We start from the raw sequence: 19,959 nt of genomic DNA on the forward strand, positions 1-19,959 counted from the left end.
TGGAGCCCTTTATTCATAGTGAGGCCCTGAGATTCCAACACTCAGTTTAATGTCCTTTATAAGAGGAATGTGTCTGCCCCTGATGGACTGCAAAACAAAGGTTTCCTGTACAGGGAGGCGTGGTGTGGGCTCACTGAGGACGAGCTGGTTAGCCCTGAAGGGGCAGAAGTGGAGAGGGCAGTGGCCTGACTCCCAAGGATTAAAAGCTACAGTCTGAATTTTCACACAAATAGGGGGCTGGAACAGTATGTTCCCAGGGCTGGCTTGAATTAGTTTGGGATTCCCTTCTAACTGGGAAACTTCCAGGTGCCTAGAGGAAGGAGAAAAAGATACTTGGTTCTGAATTAATACTTGAACTCCTGCTTTCATGGAAACAAGGTTATAAATAATGGTTCGGTTACAAGCTGGCTTCTTGAATGGGCAATACCCTGTCTGAATCCAGTCCATTTGTAAGTTTGTTATTATATTATCTTCTGGATCATTCACTAACAACCAGACTTTTGGAAAATGACCTGTTTGTAAAGCAGAAATTATCTGCAGTTATGAATTAATAATCATGCCAATCCATCAGATACAAATTCAAGATGCTCTTGAGAATTCCATATGTGCTGCAAAGGACTAGACCAGAAGATATGACCCAGAATACTGGCTTGGAGACATTTCTATTTAAGAATGAATCACAGTTTTTGTTTTTATTAGAATAGAACTTTATTTGTGGCATCAAGATTTTTAAAAATGATTTTATACTTTATGCAATAAATTTGATACATTAATCTTGATATATATTTACCATATGAGAAGAATTTTTAAAACAATGCTAAATGGCTTATAATCAAAACGAATTGTGTTTAACTTGATAATTATGTGGAATAATTTCAGCATTATAAATAAAAAAATGAAAACAAATACCATTTTAAATTTGAGTTAGGATGAAACGCATTTGTATTACAATTTTATGTCTATGTTAAAGTTTGATTACAGAGAAAATATAGGCTAACATTATGTGCTTATAATTTCTAGAAAAATAGAACATCCTTGCTTTATGAAAATGACCCTATTTACTCTCCAGCTGTAGACTGCATTTGAGACACTTTTCTTTCTGGGATGAGAGGCTGTGTCACTTTATACAAGTTCCTTCCAGACCATCAATCCACACCTGGAGACGAAAGGGAAGACGGTCTGTGGCTGGGAGCTGGTGGAGTGTCTGGTCTCATTGACACCTTGGGAGTCATTAACACTTTATGGGAGTTACAGGATCATCCAAGTGAATTATCAGTCAGATGAAAAGCACGCTTTGTATTTTCTCAAGCTCCTATCTGCTATGATATTTCACAGAAATGATATTTAAACAACCATGTGGTAAAATCCTGTTTTAACAAAAATAGTTTTCACATTAAGGTCTCTATAAGGAGGACATTTCAAAATGCATTGGCCCATATTAATATTATTTTGCTGATGTGGAGAAAATGAATTCTGATGGTAAGACCCATGTACAGATAAACATATATACACACACTATCAGAGATGTTCCTACTTCTTTGTTTATTAGCAGACATTTTATTTTTAAATGAAGAGGTTCTTCTTTGGGAGTGTAGCTAGTGTGCACACCTGATTTGACAAAATCTGATGGTCAGCACAAAGCACAAAGCATCTTCTGATTGTATCAGACTTTACAAAACAGCTCTCTGGAACCCACAACAGTCTTCCATGGCAATGAGGGTGGGTGTGATTGTTCTCCTTTGATGGATGAAAGAACAGGAGCCCAGAGACGTTAAGTAAGTTGCTTCAGTTTAAACAGTTGTTAAGTGATAAAACTCGCACTATATCTGGTAGTCTTGCCTGAACGCTGGTTAACTCAGGTGAAGACAAAACGCAGGGTGCACTGATCTAGAGGCATTTGGCAAGTGGGTTGGCTACTGTCACACTTGTACCTACTGTGTTGTCCAACTGAAACCAATAGCCAGCAGCACTCTTTTACAACTCTTGGAGTATATATATGTATTTAAGAAGATTCATAACATATATTCACAATTATTCCTAAATGACCAAGACACCATATTGAGAAATAGGTTGAACGTTCTGCAAGAGCGTTTTCTGTATAATCTTTCTAATATACGTATGAAACATATAAATACAGTCTTGGCACACTTTATCTTTGCAGGTGCCCTGGGACACTTTCCCTTTTGCCTTTTGCTTCTCACCCCTCTTTTGATTGTTTAAAAATTCATTTACACATCTATAAGTTCCTTGAGGTGAGGACTGAGCTAGATATCTTTGAAGCTCCCGGCCCTGACCCCCAGGGCCTGGCACAGTGCCAAGCACACAGCAGGCATGCAGTAACACATTTGTTGAATGCATGCACGTGATGTCTATGTACTTCAATTTGGTTAAAGTAGGATCCTACTTGTAGCATTTTTCCTAAAGAGTTTTGCATTTAGAGTAAAACGTTATCATTTTCATAGTAAACAGTATTTTTTAAAAGCATAAGAAATATGGTAATAAATTTAATACAAATTGTGCATCATGACTATTCTTTGGTTATTTTTAACAAATTATTTGGTTTTTTGACTAAAGTGAAATACTAAAAATATAAAAATGCAACTATAGAAATTAGCTTAGTCTGTAAACATAATAAACCCTGTAAACATAGATTTACTACGTAATTGTGCAAGTGTAAAGAATGACTAGAAAAGTACTATACACTTAACTTAGTTCTTCAAGGCATACTTAGAAATACTGCTCTGTGGAGCTTTCATTTAATGTTCGAAGAAGGAATTCTTTTCCCTTAAACGCGAAGGAGTGATGACCATGCTGATGAACCATGAGGATATACAGGCAAGGCGACGGAGTTAATACTCTTCACGCTCTGCAAATTTGAACTTGCTTCACATATCTTACAAACCACCTTGTTTAGTAAAGCTACATGTTAACAAAAGCCAAATACTTTTAAAATAAAGAAGCAAACATTTTTTGTTTTTTGCAAGTGAGTCAGTTGACTAAAAGTATAGGTAACACACTTCCCAAGGGTATTCCAAAAATCTGGGTGCTAAGGTGCGGCAGGAAGGTCTACAAAATAATAAAGAGCTGCAGGCAGCACTAAGTATATTGCAGTTTACTCCATTGTAAAGTGTTCTTTTCCAAATTTCAGTTTTCCTTCTCAAAAAGCATCACACTTTTCACACAAGACACTTATCACAAATATTTCACAGTTATCATTTCAGTAGTTTAAGAAACAACTGCCTGGCCAATACTGTAAAAGAGGTAAATGTTTAGGACGGAACTCACTATTTCAGGCACACAGGACTTATATCCTAGAGTGTGAACTCTAAAGACAGAGAGAAACAGCTGTGTAAATGCAACACATTATTTAAGAGTGAATGAAATAATGGTAAGGCTGTCATACTATTTTTTTGTATGCTTTTATATGATTTTTCCCCACTCTCTGGGAAGAAACAATGGCCAAGGTTTAGTAGTTCCCTGGAAAACCGTAAGTCAAGATTTTGCTTATACAAAAGAGGCAGTGAAACACTCCAGATTGTTATTTGGAATCTAATCAACACCATCAAAACCCTGAGTGTTCTCAATTGCCATCTGAAGTTTATCCCATAATTCTTCAAATGATTCATAGGGTGGCAAGTCCAAGCGATTAAAGCTGAAAGAACAGAGAGGGACTGGTTACCACGCTGACAGACCAATAGTAATGGTGCTACTCATGACATGCTCAACAATGCTGGAAGACGTTTTATCACTGGGGAGAAGGAAGATACAGGACTGGACTGTAGCCATGGACTCATCCCATGAATTCTTGGTCGTGTCCTGTCAAAACCACCTTGACTTCCAAATGTCTGGGTTCATCTGCTACTTTAATCTCCAAAAGGGAATGTTCCAGCTTCTCTTGGGATGGCCCATCCTTCATGCAAGGGAGGCAATATATGGTCAACAGTTGAGACCGGCCTCTCCAATGTTCACCTACCTGGACTTCAAGCCCAGGCCTACCTGGCAAAGATACACCTGTTGCTGGGTTGGTGTTTCTGCTTCCTCCATTGCTGCTGCTGCTGCAGCACAGAGCAGCTAGACCTTCTGTACCTAGACTATCTGTTACGGGAGCTTTACTCTCAGAAAACTCATTCTCTAAGTGTTTAAGAAACTACTTACCATGTATGGGCTCTTGGCAGCTTTTCAGGGGTACCCCACTGTTCAACTGTAAATGACTGTGGTCCATTTGAGCCTGTAAGGAAGAAGGTTGCTCTGGTTTCACTCATTCTCTTATTTATTTATTTATTTATTTATTTATTTATTTATTTATTTATTTTTGAGAGAGAGCGAGAGAGCGCGCGCGCGCGTGGGGGAGGGGCAGAGAGAGAGGTAACACAGAATCCGAAGCAGGCTCCAGGCTCTGAGCTGTCAGCACACAGCCTGATGCAGGGCTCGAACTCAAGAACGGTGAGATCATGACTTGAGCTGAAGTTGGACGCTTAACCAACTGAGCCACTCAGGCACCCCTAGTTTCGTTTATTCTTTATAGGAATCCCTAGAATTTCACAACTCAGTTTTCCAATGTAGAACTTAAACATGCAGAGAACTAATCGAGTTTCTTTAAACTTGTAAGAAATGAAGACTCTCCTATACTTGATGGCTTCATTGTCCAGATACGAGATAAAGATTCCCCTCCATCAGCTCGTCTATGGCCACAATGTCTCTCTGCCTCTAGGTAGTATATCTGGTGATATTTTTGCTGTTTTCTAGCTCTGTGTTTCCATATACCACCTCCTTCATAGGTACAAAGAGAAAATGAGTTATTTTCTTTCTTTTTTCAGTCCCACTAAAAAAAGCTTTATTTTTTTCTGATTATATAATCTCACTGCAAGAAAATTGAAGCAATAGAGAAAAATATAATGAAGGGTATAAAAATCACCTCAAATTCCACTATTAAATCTGAGTAAACATTAGATCATGAATTGTTTTGTGCATGTGCATGCATGTGGAATTTTGTTTGCACGTGATCATGTTATCCATGCTACATTTTTGTTTTATCATGGACCCTTTCAGAAATTTTTTTTTCTTTGAAGTTTTAACTTAGCTCTTCCTTTTCCCAATTCTCAGCATCCTCCCACCACCCAGGTAATCAGTGTTAATAACTCATGTAAAACCTTCCATATTTTTCCCCATATCTTATAATCTATCCAATTATGTGTGTGAGTGTAATTGCCAGAAGCAGTACTAAAAATATTGGCTATTCTCAATATTAGTTTTCTCAAAAAGTATTGCTTTATACACACAATTGCTTTATCACAATTATGTTCACAGTTAAAATGTCAGTACTTTAGTCATTGTTTTCCATAACATGGAATCATATATATTTCCCTGCCTCTTGATTCTCTCACCTTAACAATCGATTGCAAAAATTTCCTCTAAGTCAACCAATATAATCCTTACACACTTTTAATTGGCTAGATGATAGTGCATTATAATATTAACATTTTGAAGCAACTGCTACTTCTTTCTGAAAGTGCATAAGAATTTGTGTTATATTCTAATCAACCACCTCTGGCTCCATGTGTGGGATATTTTCCCCAAATTCCAAACAATTCATGAAATCAGTGGATGGCTGTAGGCCTGGACTGCCTAAAAGAGGGATGTGGAGCTAGACATGGAAGCTGGTGTTTGTCCTGCCTTGATCTTTCCCTACTGTAATTGGCTAAAGTGTAAGAGAAGAGAAAGGAAGGGAAGTCACGGGAAATCACTGCAAAGACAAATGCAAAGATATCTAACTAGGCAAGGAAGGGGCGTACTGGTTAGGGCAGAGCCCCATTCTTCTCAGGGTGCGAGGTAGCTCTAGGTGGGGAAATGGCACGTGCTTAACGGGTTCTGCAAACAAATATACATGAAGCTTAAGGAGACCAGGTTTGCTGAGGAGGAGACCGACAGGACTGGGGGTTAGTGATCCCATCAGACAGCGAGAGCTTTCTCTTTGCATGAAAAATTCAGCTCAGTAACTACTGACGCAGCAGTTCTGACTTGTCATTCCCAGAACAATTCTAAACTTCATTGTTGCTCTGAGTGGGACTCTATCTGAGCTATACCTTCTCTGAAAGATATTCTTCTTAAAATCTTTAAGAGCAAGTAAATGTCATTCCAATAAACAGGTATTCATTGATTTGAGAAAAGGTGATCTACATCAGAAACAGTAGGGTTTTTAAATGTTTATTTATTTTTGAGAGAGAGAGAGGAGAATGGTGGGGGGAGGGGCAGAGAGAGTGGAGAGAAAGAATCCCAAGCAGGCTCTGCATTGTCAGCACAGACCCTGACATGGGGCTTGAACCCATGAACAGTGAGATCATGACCTGAGCTGAAATTGAGAGTTGGATGCTCAACCGACTCGGCCACCCAGGTGCCCCAGTAGTTATTTTTACAAAACACACCTCTAGTGCTATGAGATATATCAACTGGAAAACAGTTTGATGGATCTGCAGAATTTCACTTTATAGTAACTATTTTGAATATGAAAGATATGTGCAGTCTTGTCACCAGTCTTGCCATTTCCTACAAAGCTGAGGAATAGTAGTTTCATGAGATTCTCTACCCTCTAATCACTACCACATATACATGCACCACACACACACACACACACACACACACACACACACACACACAGGCAGGCACAACACACAACCACGCACATCACACATGCTAATGCACATACACATGGATTCCATGATCAAATACATTTTGGAAACCCCTTTTTTTCATAGTAAATATTCTGAACGAGTCCCAAAGAAATCTACTCAACTTTGTTTAGTCTAGTATTTCCCTCAAATGTATTTCCCTCTTTGTTTTTTTTGTACACTTACTAACATTCTGTGGGACATTACATGTTGCCCTAAATTATCACCCTACAGACAATGCTTTTTATGTGATGGAACATACAGTGGGAATCAAATTTAAAATTCAAGGTTGGAGGGGCACCTGGGTAGCTCAGTCGGTTAAGTGTCCAACTTTTGGTTTTGGCTCAGGTCATGATTTGATGGTTCGTGAGTTCGAGCCTGCTTGGGATTCTCTTTCTCCCTCTCTCTCTTTCTGTCTCTCCCCCCCCCTCCAAATAAATAAATAAACTTTAAAAATATAAAATAAAACTCAAAAGTAGAAAGTAACTCAAGTCATTGTATGCTTTTTCCTTTGGTATCTGATTAGAAGGTGTGCGTATCTTCTGGTGTACTTCAGTGTGTCTGATTAAATCGTGTAAGGGTCTTAATTCTTTTTACTAAGCTAAATGTTTGTATAAATGATAGAAGCTTGACAACTAATCAGCAATGAAAAGGCAAATGGCATCACTCCATTTTTAAGTGATCTATGGAAAATCCTTACCATATAGTTCCGCAAACCCGTTCATAGGCACACGAGATGTGCCAGTGACAAACTGGAGTAATCGGATTCTTTTTTCTGAGTCCATCATTAGAACAGCCTGAATAAGATAAAAACAGCATTTAGGAATATCACTGGAACAAAAGTAACACAACTATCCTGAAGAATGCTGTCAGAATTTTTGGTATTCATGATCAGTTATTAAATGTACACCTTTCTGTTAGTTACATTTATGTTTATGGGTGACTATAAAGTTTCTAAAACTTCACTTCCAAGGCTACATGGTACCTCTTTAGAATGAGATCACAGTCTTCTAATGAAGTGACAAAAATATCTTCTTGGATGTGAGTCATGGCTTTTTAAAAATTACATTTACTGATATTATTGAGTTGCATACACATTTCTCTATTAGATGTAAAATCACATTTAAAGGAGCCATGCAGGAGTCCCAGAGAATAACACTGTAGGTTATTACAAGTGCTCTCAAACAGTTTCTAAGTTAATAAGGAACTAAGCGCTCATTGTAGCTGTTACTGCCATTTACTACATTCTGAACACTTACTTACCTATAAATACGTATGGAGGTTGGAACTACACCCAGAAGGTAGACGTATACAAAACAACATCATCGATGTTATCTATGTGTAATCCACTAGTATGGTTACACATGATTGAATCTATTGAAAAGTAATTTATGGAAACAGAAGCTTTCAATTACCTTCCAAAACCACTGTATCACTTGATGGTTCACACTGTAGCCATTTTTATACTTTGTGTGTTCTCTCCAGTCATTCACATCGACATCTCCCAATCCACACATAAGAAGCTACATAATAAGAAAAGTCAAACTGTAGACAAGAAAAATAATGAGTATAAAAATCCTGTTTTAAAGTAAGAATATTTCTTACCTCTAGTTCGTTTTCATCGAAAATTTTGATGAGATCCTGTGGTATTAGTTCAAAAAATCCCTAGTAGAAAGAATGTATTTAAAAAACTGGTTAGCAGAGTCGATCCTCATTCTTAAACTTCAGCTTCTGGGCTGTTACTGGAGAAATCCCACATCCACAGAGATCCCTACCACTACCCAGCCATGGCTTCTTAAGTTAACCAAGATTTCAATACTGGCAAGAAAATGCATGTGTCCACAGTCTGTTCTCTCTCACTGATTCCTCAAAACGGCTGTTGTGAAACGTCCCCACATTTCCCAAGCCGCTTCCTTCTCTTCCATCCCTTCTTTACAGCAGATAATTTTTATTTGAAAGAGAACATAGAGGTGCTTATGGAATTCCCTCAGCCTTCTGCATTCCCACATACGAACCAGACCGAAATCCATTGTGGCCCCCTTCTCACTGCAGTGGAGATGGGTACTGCTTTCTCTCTGTGCTTTATTTGCTTCCCTAAGTGGCTCATTTCACTAAACCTCCTTCCCTTTATTATCTCACTCCTCATGCATTTACATTTATTTAAGCCTATCTACCTTAAAAACACAACAAAAAAGCAAACCCATCTTTCTTCTCCTTACTGCCAAGCTATTAAACATTACTGAACCCACCCGCTCACCCTTGTCCCTGCCTCCACCCACTGCTATCTGACCTGCCCGCCACTGCTTCCCTGAAGCTGTGCTGGAAAGAGTCAAAGACAGCTCTGGGGCTAACTCTGATAAACACTTTCTAGTTCTGTATCTTATTTGACTTACCCACACTATGATATTGTCGAACACACCTCTGTTCTTAAAACTTTGCCTGCAGTTGGTGGTTTTTCTCTTGTGCCTCTGTCTGCATTTGCTAATTTCCTTCCAAGTTTCCTTTCCTTTTTTTTTTTTTTTTTTTCTTAAAGCAATGTCTGGTCCAACTGAATTAGTTTCCAGGTCCAGGGTTATGACCCAGATATTGCTGTGTGTGTTTTTTTAAGTTTATTTATTTTGAGAGAGAGAGAGAGGGTGAGAGAGCGTGTAAACAGGAGAGGGGTATAGAGAAGGGAGACAGAGAATCCCAAGAAGGCTTTGTGTTGACAGAGCTGGGGCTTGATCACGACCTGAGCTGAGATCAAGAGTCTGACGCTTAACTGACTGAGCTACCCAGGTGCTCCGAAGTCTCCTTTTCTACTGCTTATTCCTTCAATGTTGGTGTTCCCACATCTCCACGGTGGCCATCTCCTTTCGCTGTTCTTACCATCCTTTCCAATTTCCCGCCTTACCTAGTCCACAGCTCCAGTGCACATAAACAGATGATTCTCAAATCCATGCTGCACCCCCCCCCCCCAGATCTCCATCCTTTAAAGCACACTAAGCTGCAGTTGTCCCTTTGGAATGCCATTCAAATACACACACGGCTATCTTACCACAGCACCTTAGCTCCTGCCTTCCTTTTTCTCACCTGGATCCCCGTAGGACCTTCCCATCTGGCCCTGCTGCTAGTCTTACCCATCTCTAACTCACTACCCACCACTTCCAGAATGGTCTAAAATGTAAATTGAATCCTGCTGTTTTACTGGAGAACAGCCTTTAATGCCACCTTCGTTCCCCTCATTCGCCTTCCACAAAAACCCCAAATTCCATCTGTTTTCAGTTTAGCAAAGAGACCCTTCATAACCTGCTATTGCTCAGCTCTCCAGCTTAGTTCTACCTCCTGTATCACCTCAACAGTGTTTGAATTGCTGGCATTTTCTCTAACATGTGCACAGTCTGTCTTATTGCCAGACTACATGTGCCATTCGTTGTGTTTAGAACTGCATTGCCTTCTTCTGTGCGGCTGGCCAGGTCCTCTAGGCATTCCCTATCCCTTCCTGCACCTCCTCTTTCCCTTTTCCAGCTCTCCCCTGTGCTTACCAAGCACATCAGGCTTGCCTCTGTCCACTTCACTCCAGATGCGCTGTCCCCTAAAGCAGGACCTATGTCTTTCTGCCTTGTGCAGCACCACACACATAGTGGGTGCTCGATACTGAACAAACTAAAAAAGTACTTGATGAATATGTAACAGAAGATTTTAAGTTAGTTTAAGAAATGAGTGCACTGACAATAGCCTAAATGTCCACCAATGGGGGAGGTTTAAATAACTTACGAATTTACATTACGAATAAAATGCAGCCCCAAGCACAAGGAAGGGTAGTTATGCATCTTGACATGTAAGGATCTCCAATAAATATTTGATAAGAGAAGAAAGCAAGTCACAAACCAACATGTATAGTGTGATCCCGTGTAGGACAATAGGTGGCATATTCCACTATCCCTACAGCAGTCTTTTTTTTTTTTTTTTTTTTTTTTTTAACGTTTGAGAGAGAGAGAGTGCGAGCAGGGGAGGAGCAGAGAGAGAGAGAGAGGGAAGATCCAAAGCAGGCTCCATGCTGTCACTGCAGAGCCTGATGTGGGGCTCGAACTCAAAAACCATGAGATCCCGACCTGAGCTGAACTCAGCCGCTTAACTGACTGAGTCACCCAGGTGCCCCTCCCCACTCCCCACTCTTGACTCTTATTCACCTAAGATTGCTTAAGATGCAGCAGTCATGACTGGGAAAAGATGAGAAGTGGGGACTGACATGAAGGGGGATTGTCAATGTTAACTGTAGGGACTTCCTGAATGACTGAGTTTTAACAGTGAACATCTGTTCATTTTAATATTTTTAATATAAAAATACAATGAAAAATTGTTTTTAAAAGCCAGTCATCTATTAATTCTTCCCAGACATGGTGGGCCCCAATACTTGAAACTTCTGAATTTTACTTTAAAATTACAGAAGAACAAACGAAAGTAAATGAATACCTCTTTAAAAGCAGCCATTTGCTTCTGGATTCGGTTTACAAATCGCCACTGTATTACAAGACTAAAAAGAAACAAAACATTTCATTTTTTTCACATGAACCAAGGAAAAAATTTAAGGTATATTTATTCCAGCTGGAAACTAACTAACTAACTAACTAACTAACTAACTAACTAACTAAAGGCTAGGTAAGCCCAAGGCAAAAAAGTGATTATGAGTGGATAATATGGCATTGTAATAGAAAGAGAAAAAAAAACACTGAGACTCTGGTGATGAAGGAAGAAAGAGAAAGAAGATACAAAAGGTCTTCCCACAAAGAACTACAAAGTTATTTCCATTAAAGTATTTACTAAATATAATAAAATACTTACTAACAAAATACTTACTAAATATATTCCTTTTTGTTCTTGTTGGTGACAACGATTTCTGATCCACCAATTTTCAACTCATGTTGATGTGTCTGAAATTAAGCATGATATCTTGATATGTTATTTTAGTGAAAAAAAATAAAATATACATATCATAGTTATACCAGAAACACAGTGTTTTAAATTAAATCCATTCACAAGCTAAGAAAACTTAAAATATTAGTTTTACTAAAATAAACATGGAATGAGTCAAATGTCAAAGAAAGCAGAAATTCTTGCTGAGACAGCTTTTGTTACTGGAAAATAAATTTAAAAACAGAGCACAGAAATGTGTTGAGAATATGAATTATTTAACTTCTAAACTTGAATTATAACATTTGTTTCAAAATTTATGTACCATTTTAATTAATCAAAATTTACAAACCTGTCCAAAAAGTTCTTCATCTATGACAAACCTGAGGTCCAGTTCTGTTGGATCATTTTCAAGAATCCATCTTAGTGAATTGTAATATTCACTATCCTAGATGAGGAAATTGCATATTTAAAATTTGTACATAACAAGAAAACCCATGAACCTGGAAACAAAGTATGCTGAGGATCTGAATACTTGGACAAAAGATGAAAAGTCAGTAGGACATCTTTTCCTATACATACGTGTTATAAAAAGAATGCAGTAACTAGAGAGAGAGAGAGCATGAGCGGAGAGGGGCAGAGAGAGGGAGGGAGAGAGAATCCCAAGCAACCTCTGCACTGTCAGCATAGAGCCCAATGCAGGGCTCAAACTCACAAACCATGAGATCATGACCTGAGCCGAAATCGAGAGTCAGATGCTTTAAGAGACTGTTGAGAACTGAGAGCAAACTGAGGGTTGATGGGGGGTGGGAGGGAGGAGAGGGTGGGTGATGGGTATTGAGGAGGGCACCTTTTGGGATGAGCACTGGGTGTTGTATGGAAACCAATTTGACAATAAATTTCATATATAAATAAAAAAAAAAAAAAAAAAGAGAGAGAGTCAGATGCTTAACCAACTGAGCCATCCAGGCGCCTCTGAGTGATGCCCAGTTTGAAAGTTTGAAAATCTATTTCTATGTAGCAGCAGCAGAGGTACAGATTTTATTATCGAGTTGAAGCGTCAAATAAAATGGTTTTCTGATGAATACTAACTTCCATGGATACCCAGGAGCACTTAGCACCTTTCTCATATGGCCAATTGAGAGTCTGTTTAAGAAGCTATGAGCAAGTTGTTATGTATACCCGGCCCAAGTTAAAGAAAAACCTCAAATTAAATACAGAACCTCAATTAGACAACTCAAATAACCAAAATCTTATGAGTCATAAGGAATTACACCATCCACCTTGATAAGGTGTCCTAAGAAAGGAATCAAAAATGTACTTGGTACCCAAGAAGAGATCTTGGAATCCGTGTGTACACACAGTATATGAGGCTATTCAGTACAGGTAGCAAGGCTATAGTCAGGGCTTTAATCCTTAGGTTTCCATTTCTTTATAGTGGCCTAACCACAAGGACTGCCATTTTGAAAACATACTCCATTTATTATAAAAGATCACAATTCAAATGTTGATGCAAGAAATACATAAACTTGTTGTATATAGCACATTGAAGTAATTAGGGAGAAGTTACTGATATTGTAACATTATTTGAAATGCATCAAAAAACAAAAAAAGATGGATTGATGGACACATGGGTGAACTGATGGACAGATGTGTAATAAAATAAGCCAAGTATGGAATCTTGGCGGTGGTGCACATATGTCCACTATAAAAATTTTTTTAAATATTTATTTTGAGAGAGAGAGAGAGAGAGAGAGAGAGAGAGAGAGAGAGAGAGAGAGCTTAAGTGGGGGAGGGGGAGAGAGAGGGGACAGAGGATATCAAGCAGGCTCTGAGCTGACAGCAGTGAGCCTGATGTGGGGCTTGAACTCAGGAAACATGAAATCATGACCTGAGCCGAAGTCAGATGCTCAACCAATTGAGCCACCCAGGTGCCCCTGTCCACTGTAAAATTTTTAAACTTTTATTATGTGTTAGAACATTTTCATAACAGAATGTTGGGGAAAATATGTGTTTATAATTTAGAACACGATAATCTTAATTTCATCATTAAATTCTAACTTTAAAATAACCAGTTGCTTGTTAAATCATACTTTGTCCACATTATAAGTGAAAAAGACATACCACTGATTCCATATCATGAAGTGTTATTGGTTTGTGTAGCATCATCTTGTAAAATGGGCGGATGAAAAAACCTTTCAAAAAAATCAAATATATTGAAAAATGATTACCAAATGAAAGAAATAAGATAATTTTACTTAAAAAAAAAAGTTTTATGCTTAATACTAACCATCCAACAGTTTGCCATGATAAACTGCCATTCCCGCTACCCGGCCAATAAACTTGAAGTAAGAGAGGTGATCCTCATTACACAATCCAGAGTTTGGATTTATCTGCAGGGTATAATTATCCCTGTAAAGACAGCCACGTTTAAATGCTCCTCTCCACACTTCATATAAAAATTTTAATATGACAAATAATTATAAATTAGCTCTCTCTTTTTGGAGTTGTTTACCTCTATTAGAACCACATTAGACCACTGGATTTAATGGTTTTAAAAATAGTCATTTCTGTCAAAGGGTGGAAACAACCCAAATGTTCATCAATAGAAGAATGGATACACAAAATGTGGTATTCCTCTCATGTAATGGGCCTCGAAAAGAAAGAAAATATGCTATGCTGTGGATGAAACTTAAAGACATTATGCTGATGAAATAAGTCAGTTACAAAAGGAAAAATACTGTATGATTCCACTTAAATAAGTACCTAGAGTAGTCAAATTCACAGAGACAGAGGCAGAATGGTGACTTCCAGGGAACAAGGGAATTAGTGTTTAATGGGTACAGTTTCAGTCTGGGATGATGAGAAAGTTCAGGAGATGGATGGTGGTGACAATTGCACAAACTTGTGAATGTGCTTAATGCTGCTAAACTGCACACTTAAAATGGTTAAAATGGTAAATCTCATGTTATGCATATTTTACCACAGTTTTTTACAGAGTTATTTCTGAAACAACATTAGTTATAGTCTCCCCTTTCTGGCACATTGTAACACACATTTCCTTGCATCATAGAACTCTTTGTTACTTTCATTTTTTTTTTTAAATTATATTTTAAGGAGGGTGTGAGCAGGGGAGAGGAGGAGAGAGAGAAGCGAGCAGGGGAGGGGAGCAGAGAGAGAGGGAGAATCCCAAGCAGGCTCCACATACAGTGCAGAGCCTGATGCGGGGCTCTTCTATCCCATGACCCCAGGATTATGACCTGAGCTGAAATCAAGAGTTGGATGCTCAACTGACTGAGCCACCCAGGTGATTTTTTTTTTTCTGTCATTGTGAATACAGTTATTGTGAAGATACTTACGTAGCAGAATATTCAAACAACCCATAATAAGGGTTAAACATTTCCTTTGAGATCAAGAAGAACCATTCTCTGGCCACTCCTCCATAATCTAATCCCTTTTCACCATCGAACTCAATCCACAGTCTAGCCTTGAGAAAATCTGCTCTCTTGACACCCATAATTCTCCGGTAAGAGTCCTCAAGGACAGTTGCACGGCGAAGTTTCATTTCAAATTTGTTTGGAATGTCATTCTGAAAACCCAGAGAAGAGAGACTTATGCTTTAAATCAATTCAACATGATGGCAAATTTATTTCTCATGGAAATAAAATCATTGTGTTCTACCTTGTGCCCAAGACCCTTTATTAGGGAACACATGACTAGGAATATTGCCTCATATTTCCTTTATGGTATAAAAGAATTCACACATTTTTCTCTAATTACATAACAATATAGACTTTTGATTTTTATACTGGAAGAGGCAGTTACTGATAGTGGCAATAATGCTCACAATGAAGGCATTTCATGAGCAGTCGTTTCTATATTAAGTTCCAATACCATCCTGCGACCTACAGTCTACCCAATGCCTGCTATTTGCTGCCTGCCCGTTGGTTCAGGGTTTTTCCCAACTTCCACCTTTCTTCCTTGGAGCCTCTCCTGCCACACTCATTAATAGGCACTAACATTTACAGACTGTCCCAGGCATGGTTCCCAGCATTTTAATGGGTTAACTCATTTACTCCTCATAACAACACAATGAAGAAGCTATTAATATAATCTCCATTTTATGGATGAAGAAACTGAAGACAGAAGTTAAGAAAGTCTTAGCTCTCAAGGCTCTGCTGTCTCATTGATTTTTTTGTATGTCCTTTTCTTATGTGACAAATGTAGATAACTATGCTTTTAGGCAGATCTTACTGTAAATTTTATAAAAAGATATATGAATATTTCACTCTTGAGTGCTTTGTGAACAATGTTCAAGTGGAAACCCATAAGAGGAAATTTTGTCACTTCAAAAAAAGGCAAGAGAGTTTATTCTAATGGAAAAAAAAATCAATTTCACTCTTAAGATGTTTAGGGAAAATGGAAAGCCCTACAGAAACATAGTAACATAGGCAGTTTTTATAAGCAATATGAGCATAATATAGGCAGTTTCCTCTGCTGCTTACGCATTTAAAAATAAAGGCAATATTGGGGAAAAACACTTTTAGACTAGACACTAGGCATCTGTGCAGCCTAGCATTTACTGAGGGCCTGCTCTTGGGCAGCCGCATGCTCTGGGCCAGACCGCATGCTATGTAGCTATGGTAATGGGGATGGGAGGTAAAAAGAATAAAAATGTGGTATAAGATATGGTTCCTTCCTCAAGGAGTTTATAATCCAAGGAGTATATAATTGTGTGTGAGAGACAAATGTAAATGTTACTAATCCTGAGACTTGCAAGAGTAAGAAAATTGCTAATAATAAAGATATAAGCCATGTTTGGTGGGACCTAAAAGACTGAGCTATATTAATTGCAAGGGAGGTGATCCAGGAGGCTTTAAGAGCAAGTCCTGACTAGAGGGAGAGGGAGAGGGAGGGAAGGCCTGAGGAGCAGCAGGCCAAGGGAAGAGAACACAGGGGAGTCTCATGTATTTAACAGCGAGAGGGAGCAGAAAGGAGGGAAGGGGTTGCAGTGAGAAGAGAAGGTGAAAAGTCACCTGGGGTCAGAGTGTAGGAAGCAGGGGTGCTGACTGGGAAAACTGCTGAGCAGGGGGTTGCAAGATCAGATTGTTCTCAGAGGCTGACGGGGCCGAGTAGAGGGTGGTTTTAAAAGGAGAGACAACGGGTGCCTGGGTGGCTCAGTGGGCTAAGCATTGGACTCTTGATTTCAGCTCAGGTCATGATCTCACAGTTTGTGAGTTCAAGGCTCACAGTGGGCTCTACACTGACAGAGTGGAACCTGCTTAGGATTCCTTCTCTCCACAGCCCTCTACCTCTCCCCCACTCCAGCTTGTGTGCTCTCTCTCAAAATAAACTTAAAAATTTTTTGGGGGGCGGATAAAATAAAAGGAGAGACAAGAGGCACACCAATCAGTTAAGGACCCTGAAACAGACCGTGTCAGAGAGGGATGGCAATGGAAGAGACAGACGGCAGGAGGAGCAACTTCCCTGTTTGGGCTGAGTAGTGGACCAGGGTGTGGATTCTGGGGTCAGGGCCTGGTGTTCAAATCCCAGTTCCATTTCACATATCTTTTCTAGGATTAATTTCCTCATCTGTAAGTTGGGACAATAATAATAGTCATCCCATGGAGCTGTTTCAGAACTTAATGGGATAATGCATTTCATGTGCTTAGTTGGTATCTGGCACGTGGTGAGCTCAATAATGATTAGCCACCCTTGTTCCTAACTAACGAGATGGTAAGAGGAAAAGGTTAAAGACAACTCAGGGCTTTGTAGCGATAGTTTTTAAACATTTTTGTTTTGTGTTCTGCTCTTTTGCTGTAACGTGTCTGATACGAATCTTATTTTTTAAATCCTACTAGCGACTTTTTGATAAACTAAGGATGCAGGTTCTTAGACTCTTCCTCATGCTCTTGAGTCTCTCCTTCTGGAATAACTCCATGTTTCTCAACCTTTCTTTCATGTTTTTATCTCTTTATATGCCTTTGTTGCATTCTGGGTAACTTTCTCTCTCAATCACCAATATATGTAATTTTGATCAAGCACACGGACTGTGGAGCTAGACCACTTGTCTGGCTTTGCCACTAATTACCATGGGACTTGATCACATTACCAAATCTCTCTGTGCCTCAGTTTAGTCACCTACAAAATGTGATAATAACAGTCCCTTCCTTATACAGTTAGTATAGATTTTACATGAATACATGTAAATTGCTAAGAAGAATGTCTGATATGCAGTGAGAGCCTAATAAGTATTACTGCTTTCATTGTGGTTTCTGTGTTCTGTGACCTGTTTATGAAGGCTTTGTTCCATATCTCCTGCTGCCTGGAAGACATCAACAGTTAGATACTGTAACATATTTGAAAGAGTTCAGAGCGGCAAGTGGAGAAGCTAGAGCTTCTATTCTATCAGCACATTTTCATTAAGAGTGAAAATATTTACCAGACCAATAGATCAACAGTCTTAATATCCCAAAGAATTTTAAGAAGTAGAAGACAAATTTCCAGAGGAATTTTTACACAGTCAGTATTGAAGATGAATTTAAAAAGTTGCTGATGTTTTAGGCTTTAATTAAGACACAAAATATTTTCACGAAACAACTATTATATTTCATTCTTTGTTAAGTTTTGGATGAAAAAATCTGTGGTAGCAGACCCACCATCTTGAATCTTTGGAAAAGCAGGCTTCCGGCTTAGAACGCAAGAAAGTGTAACCCAATATAGCCACCTAGTGGCAGTATTCCTAAACTGCAGGGAAAGGGGAAAAGTATGAGCAAATTAGAAAGGCATTACAAAACGGTCATCACCGACAGAAATGAAATAGATGGGCAGATGATGAGTTTAGTTCCAAATATTAAATTTGTAGTGATGGAAAAAAAAGTATACTAAACACATCTGATAAGCAGAAGGAGACCAGCAACAAGAGCACTGTTTCAATCACAGTTGTATTTTCAAATTTTGAAGAGGTAGGTTGTATTTGAAGTTGTAGGGAATGAATAACTGTCCCTGGAAAACAACAGTCCAAGCAGAAAAGGAATCTAGAGATCCCTCCTACACAATCAGAGACCAGGCTGGGGGATCATCTCCTGAACTGCTCTTGCTCAGATTGAATCCCAAGCTCCACAAACCCCACTAGGAAACCAGGTTAGAGCTCTTTAAGAGCAAACTTTAATACTATTGTTCTACATTACAAGATATCTTGAAAAATAAGGAAACAATATAATTGTGGTCTCTAATGATATGTAACATTGAGTAGTCAAGAAAAAGCAAGCTTTCCACATAAGAAACTATTCAAAGTTGTTAAAATAGAGAATAAGTTCTCTATTTTTACCTTTAAAAGTGCATGTCCCACACTTTCAGTGTACAGAACAATCATTCCCAAGAACTCAATATAAATATAACTAACCTGCTTCTTCAACTTTCTTCGGAAGAACTCATACTTTCTTTTGTAATCCCTGGAGTAGGGCACTGCCTTGAGTTGAAAATTTTGGAAAAATAAAAAAGGTTTAGGTTGTTATTATTCTGGAACAATTTTAAAAGTTCCCCTCTGGATATTTTATGAACATAAGTTAAAGGCATTAAAAGAGAATATTTGGAAAGAAAAAGTTTAATTTGCAGAAAAACAAATACAAAACCTTAAAAATTTTAATTTCTCTGTTTAAGATTAAATTGTATTCAGCAATTCCCACGGCTGTAATTTTCATCATGCAATATTCTTGAAATGCAAAAAGCCAGAAACAGGAAATTTCTTCCAAGTAGAGAAATATTAGAAATGAAAATTTCCATTTCTAAAGAGACCTTCAAAGTGATTTCTCCATTAAGGGAACAATTTGAAAAATGTACTTTTTCCTTGAACTCTGAGGAGTTGCCTTTTTTACCCATTATTTAAAAAGACTAAACATGGAGACTAAAGAGTAGTCTGAAAGAACAGGATATTCAATTTCACTTGTTTTTGTGAACTAGAAAATAATGAAGATCTCAAAACTAAAAATGGAATAAGTAGCTATATAAAAGAAGAAAATGACTCTCTTATCATTGAACTGACTGAAGAGCAGTATAAACATCATACACAATAATATTTATACTTGAATATATTTTATTTATACTTGTATTTTACATGCCAGTATTTACAGTAATTTCTACCAAAAAGTTCAAGACATGCCTTTGGAGTTGATAGGGTGCTGTCTACTTTCTCCCCTGGCACATTCTTGGCTCCTCTCTGATCTGCTGAGGATTGCCAACATTCTCTTTCAGGCAGTGGCAAGTACCAGCCTGAGGACAGGGGCCCACTGCCTTGGCATTTGACTACCTGGCTCACTAGTCTCCTAAGTGTATTGCAAGGGTAAGGACAGTGAGTTTATACCTCTTTTCAAACCATTGAGACCTGGAGTGGGGGGTGGTG

At 38.5% G+C, this 19,959-nt stretch overlaps 1 protein-coding gene across 2 annotated transcripts in view; it reads right to left on the minus strand.

The window, feature by feature from the left end:
* Positions 1-1,523: 1,523 nt before the first annotated feature.
* NEDD4 (NEDD4 E3 ubiquitin protein ligase) overlaps positions 1,524-19,959 on the minus strand; it is a 139,276-nt gene continuing 120,840 nt past the window's right edge. For both annotated transcript variants that reach the window (XM_086710752.1, XM_086710751.1), the window contains 12 exons: positions 18,964-19,029; positions 14,918-15,147; positions 13,849-13,970; positions 13,683-13,753; positions 11,911-12,006; positions 11,505-11,578; positions 11,121-11,181; positions 8,271-8,330; positions 8,081-8,188; positions 7,366-7,462; positions 4,156-4,228; positions 1,524-3,652 (listed from right to left, as the gene is read on the minus strand). In XM_086710752.1, coding sequence (XP_086566878.1) covers positions 3,550-3,652; positions 4,156-4,228; positions 7,366-7,462; positions 8,081-8,188; positions 8,271-8,330; positions 11,121-11,181; positions 11,505-11,578; positions 11,911-12,006; positions 13,683-13,753; positions 13,849-13,970; positions 14,918-15,147; positions 18,964-19,029 — 1,161 coding nt within the window. In that variant the 3' untranslated portion in view covers positions 1,524-3,549. The remainder of the gene's footprint in view (positions 3,653-4,155; positions 4,229-7,365; positions 7,463-8,080; positions 8,189-8,270; positions 8,331-11,120; positions 11,182-11,504; positions 11,579-11,910; positions 12,007-13,682; positions 13,754-13,848; positions 13,971-14,917; positions 15,148-18,963; positions 19,030-19,959) is intronic.

This window comes from Puma concolor, chromosome B3 (assembly GCF_028749965.1).
Source record: "Puma concolor isolate L17-30 chromosome B3, mPumCon1.1.hap2, whole genome shotgun sequence".
NCBI classification, from domain to species: Eukaryota; Metazoa; Chordata; class Mammalia; order Carnivora; family Felidae; genus Puma; species Puma concolor.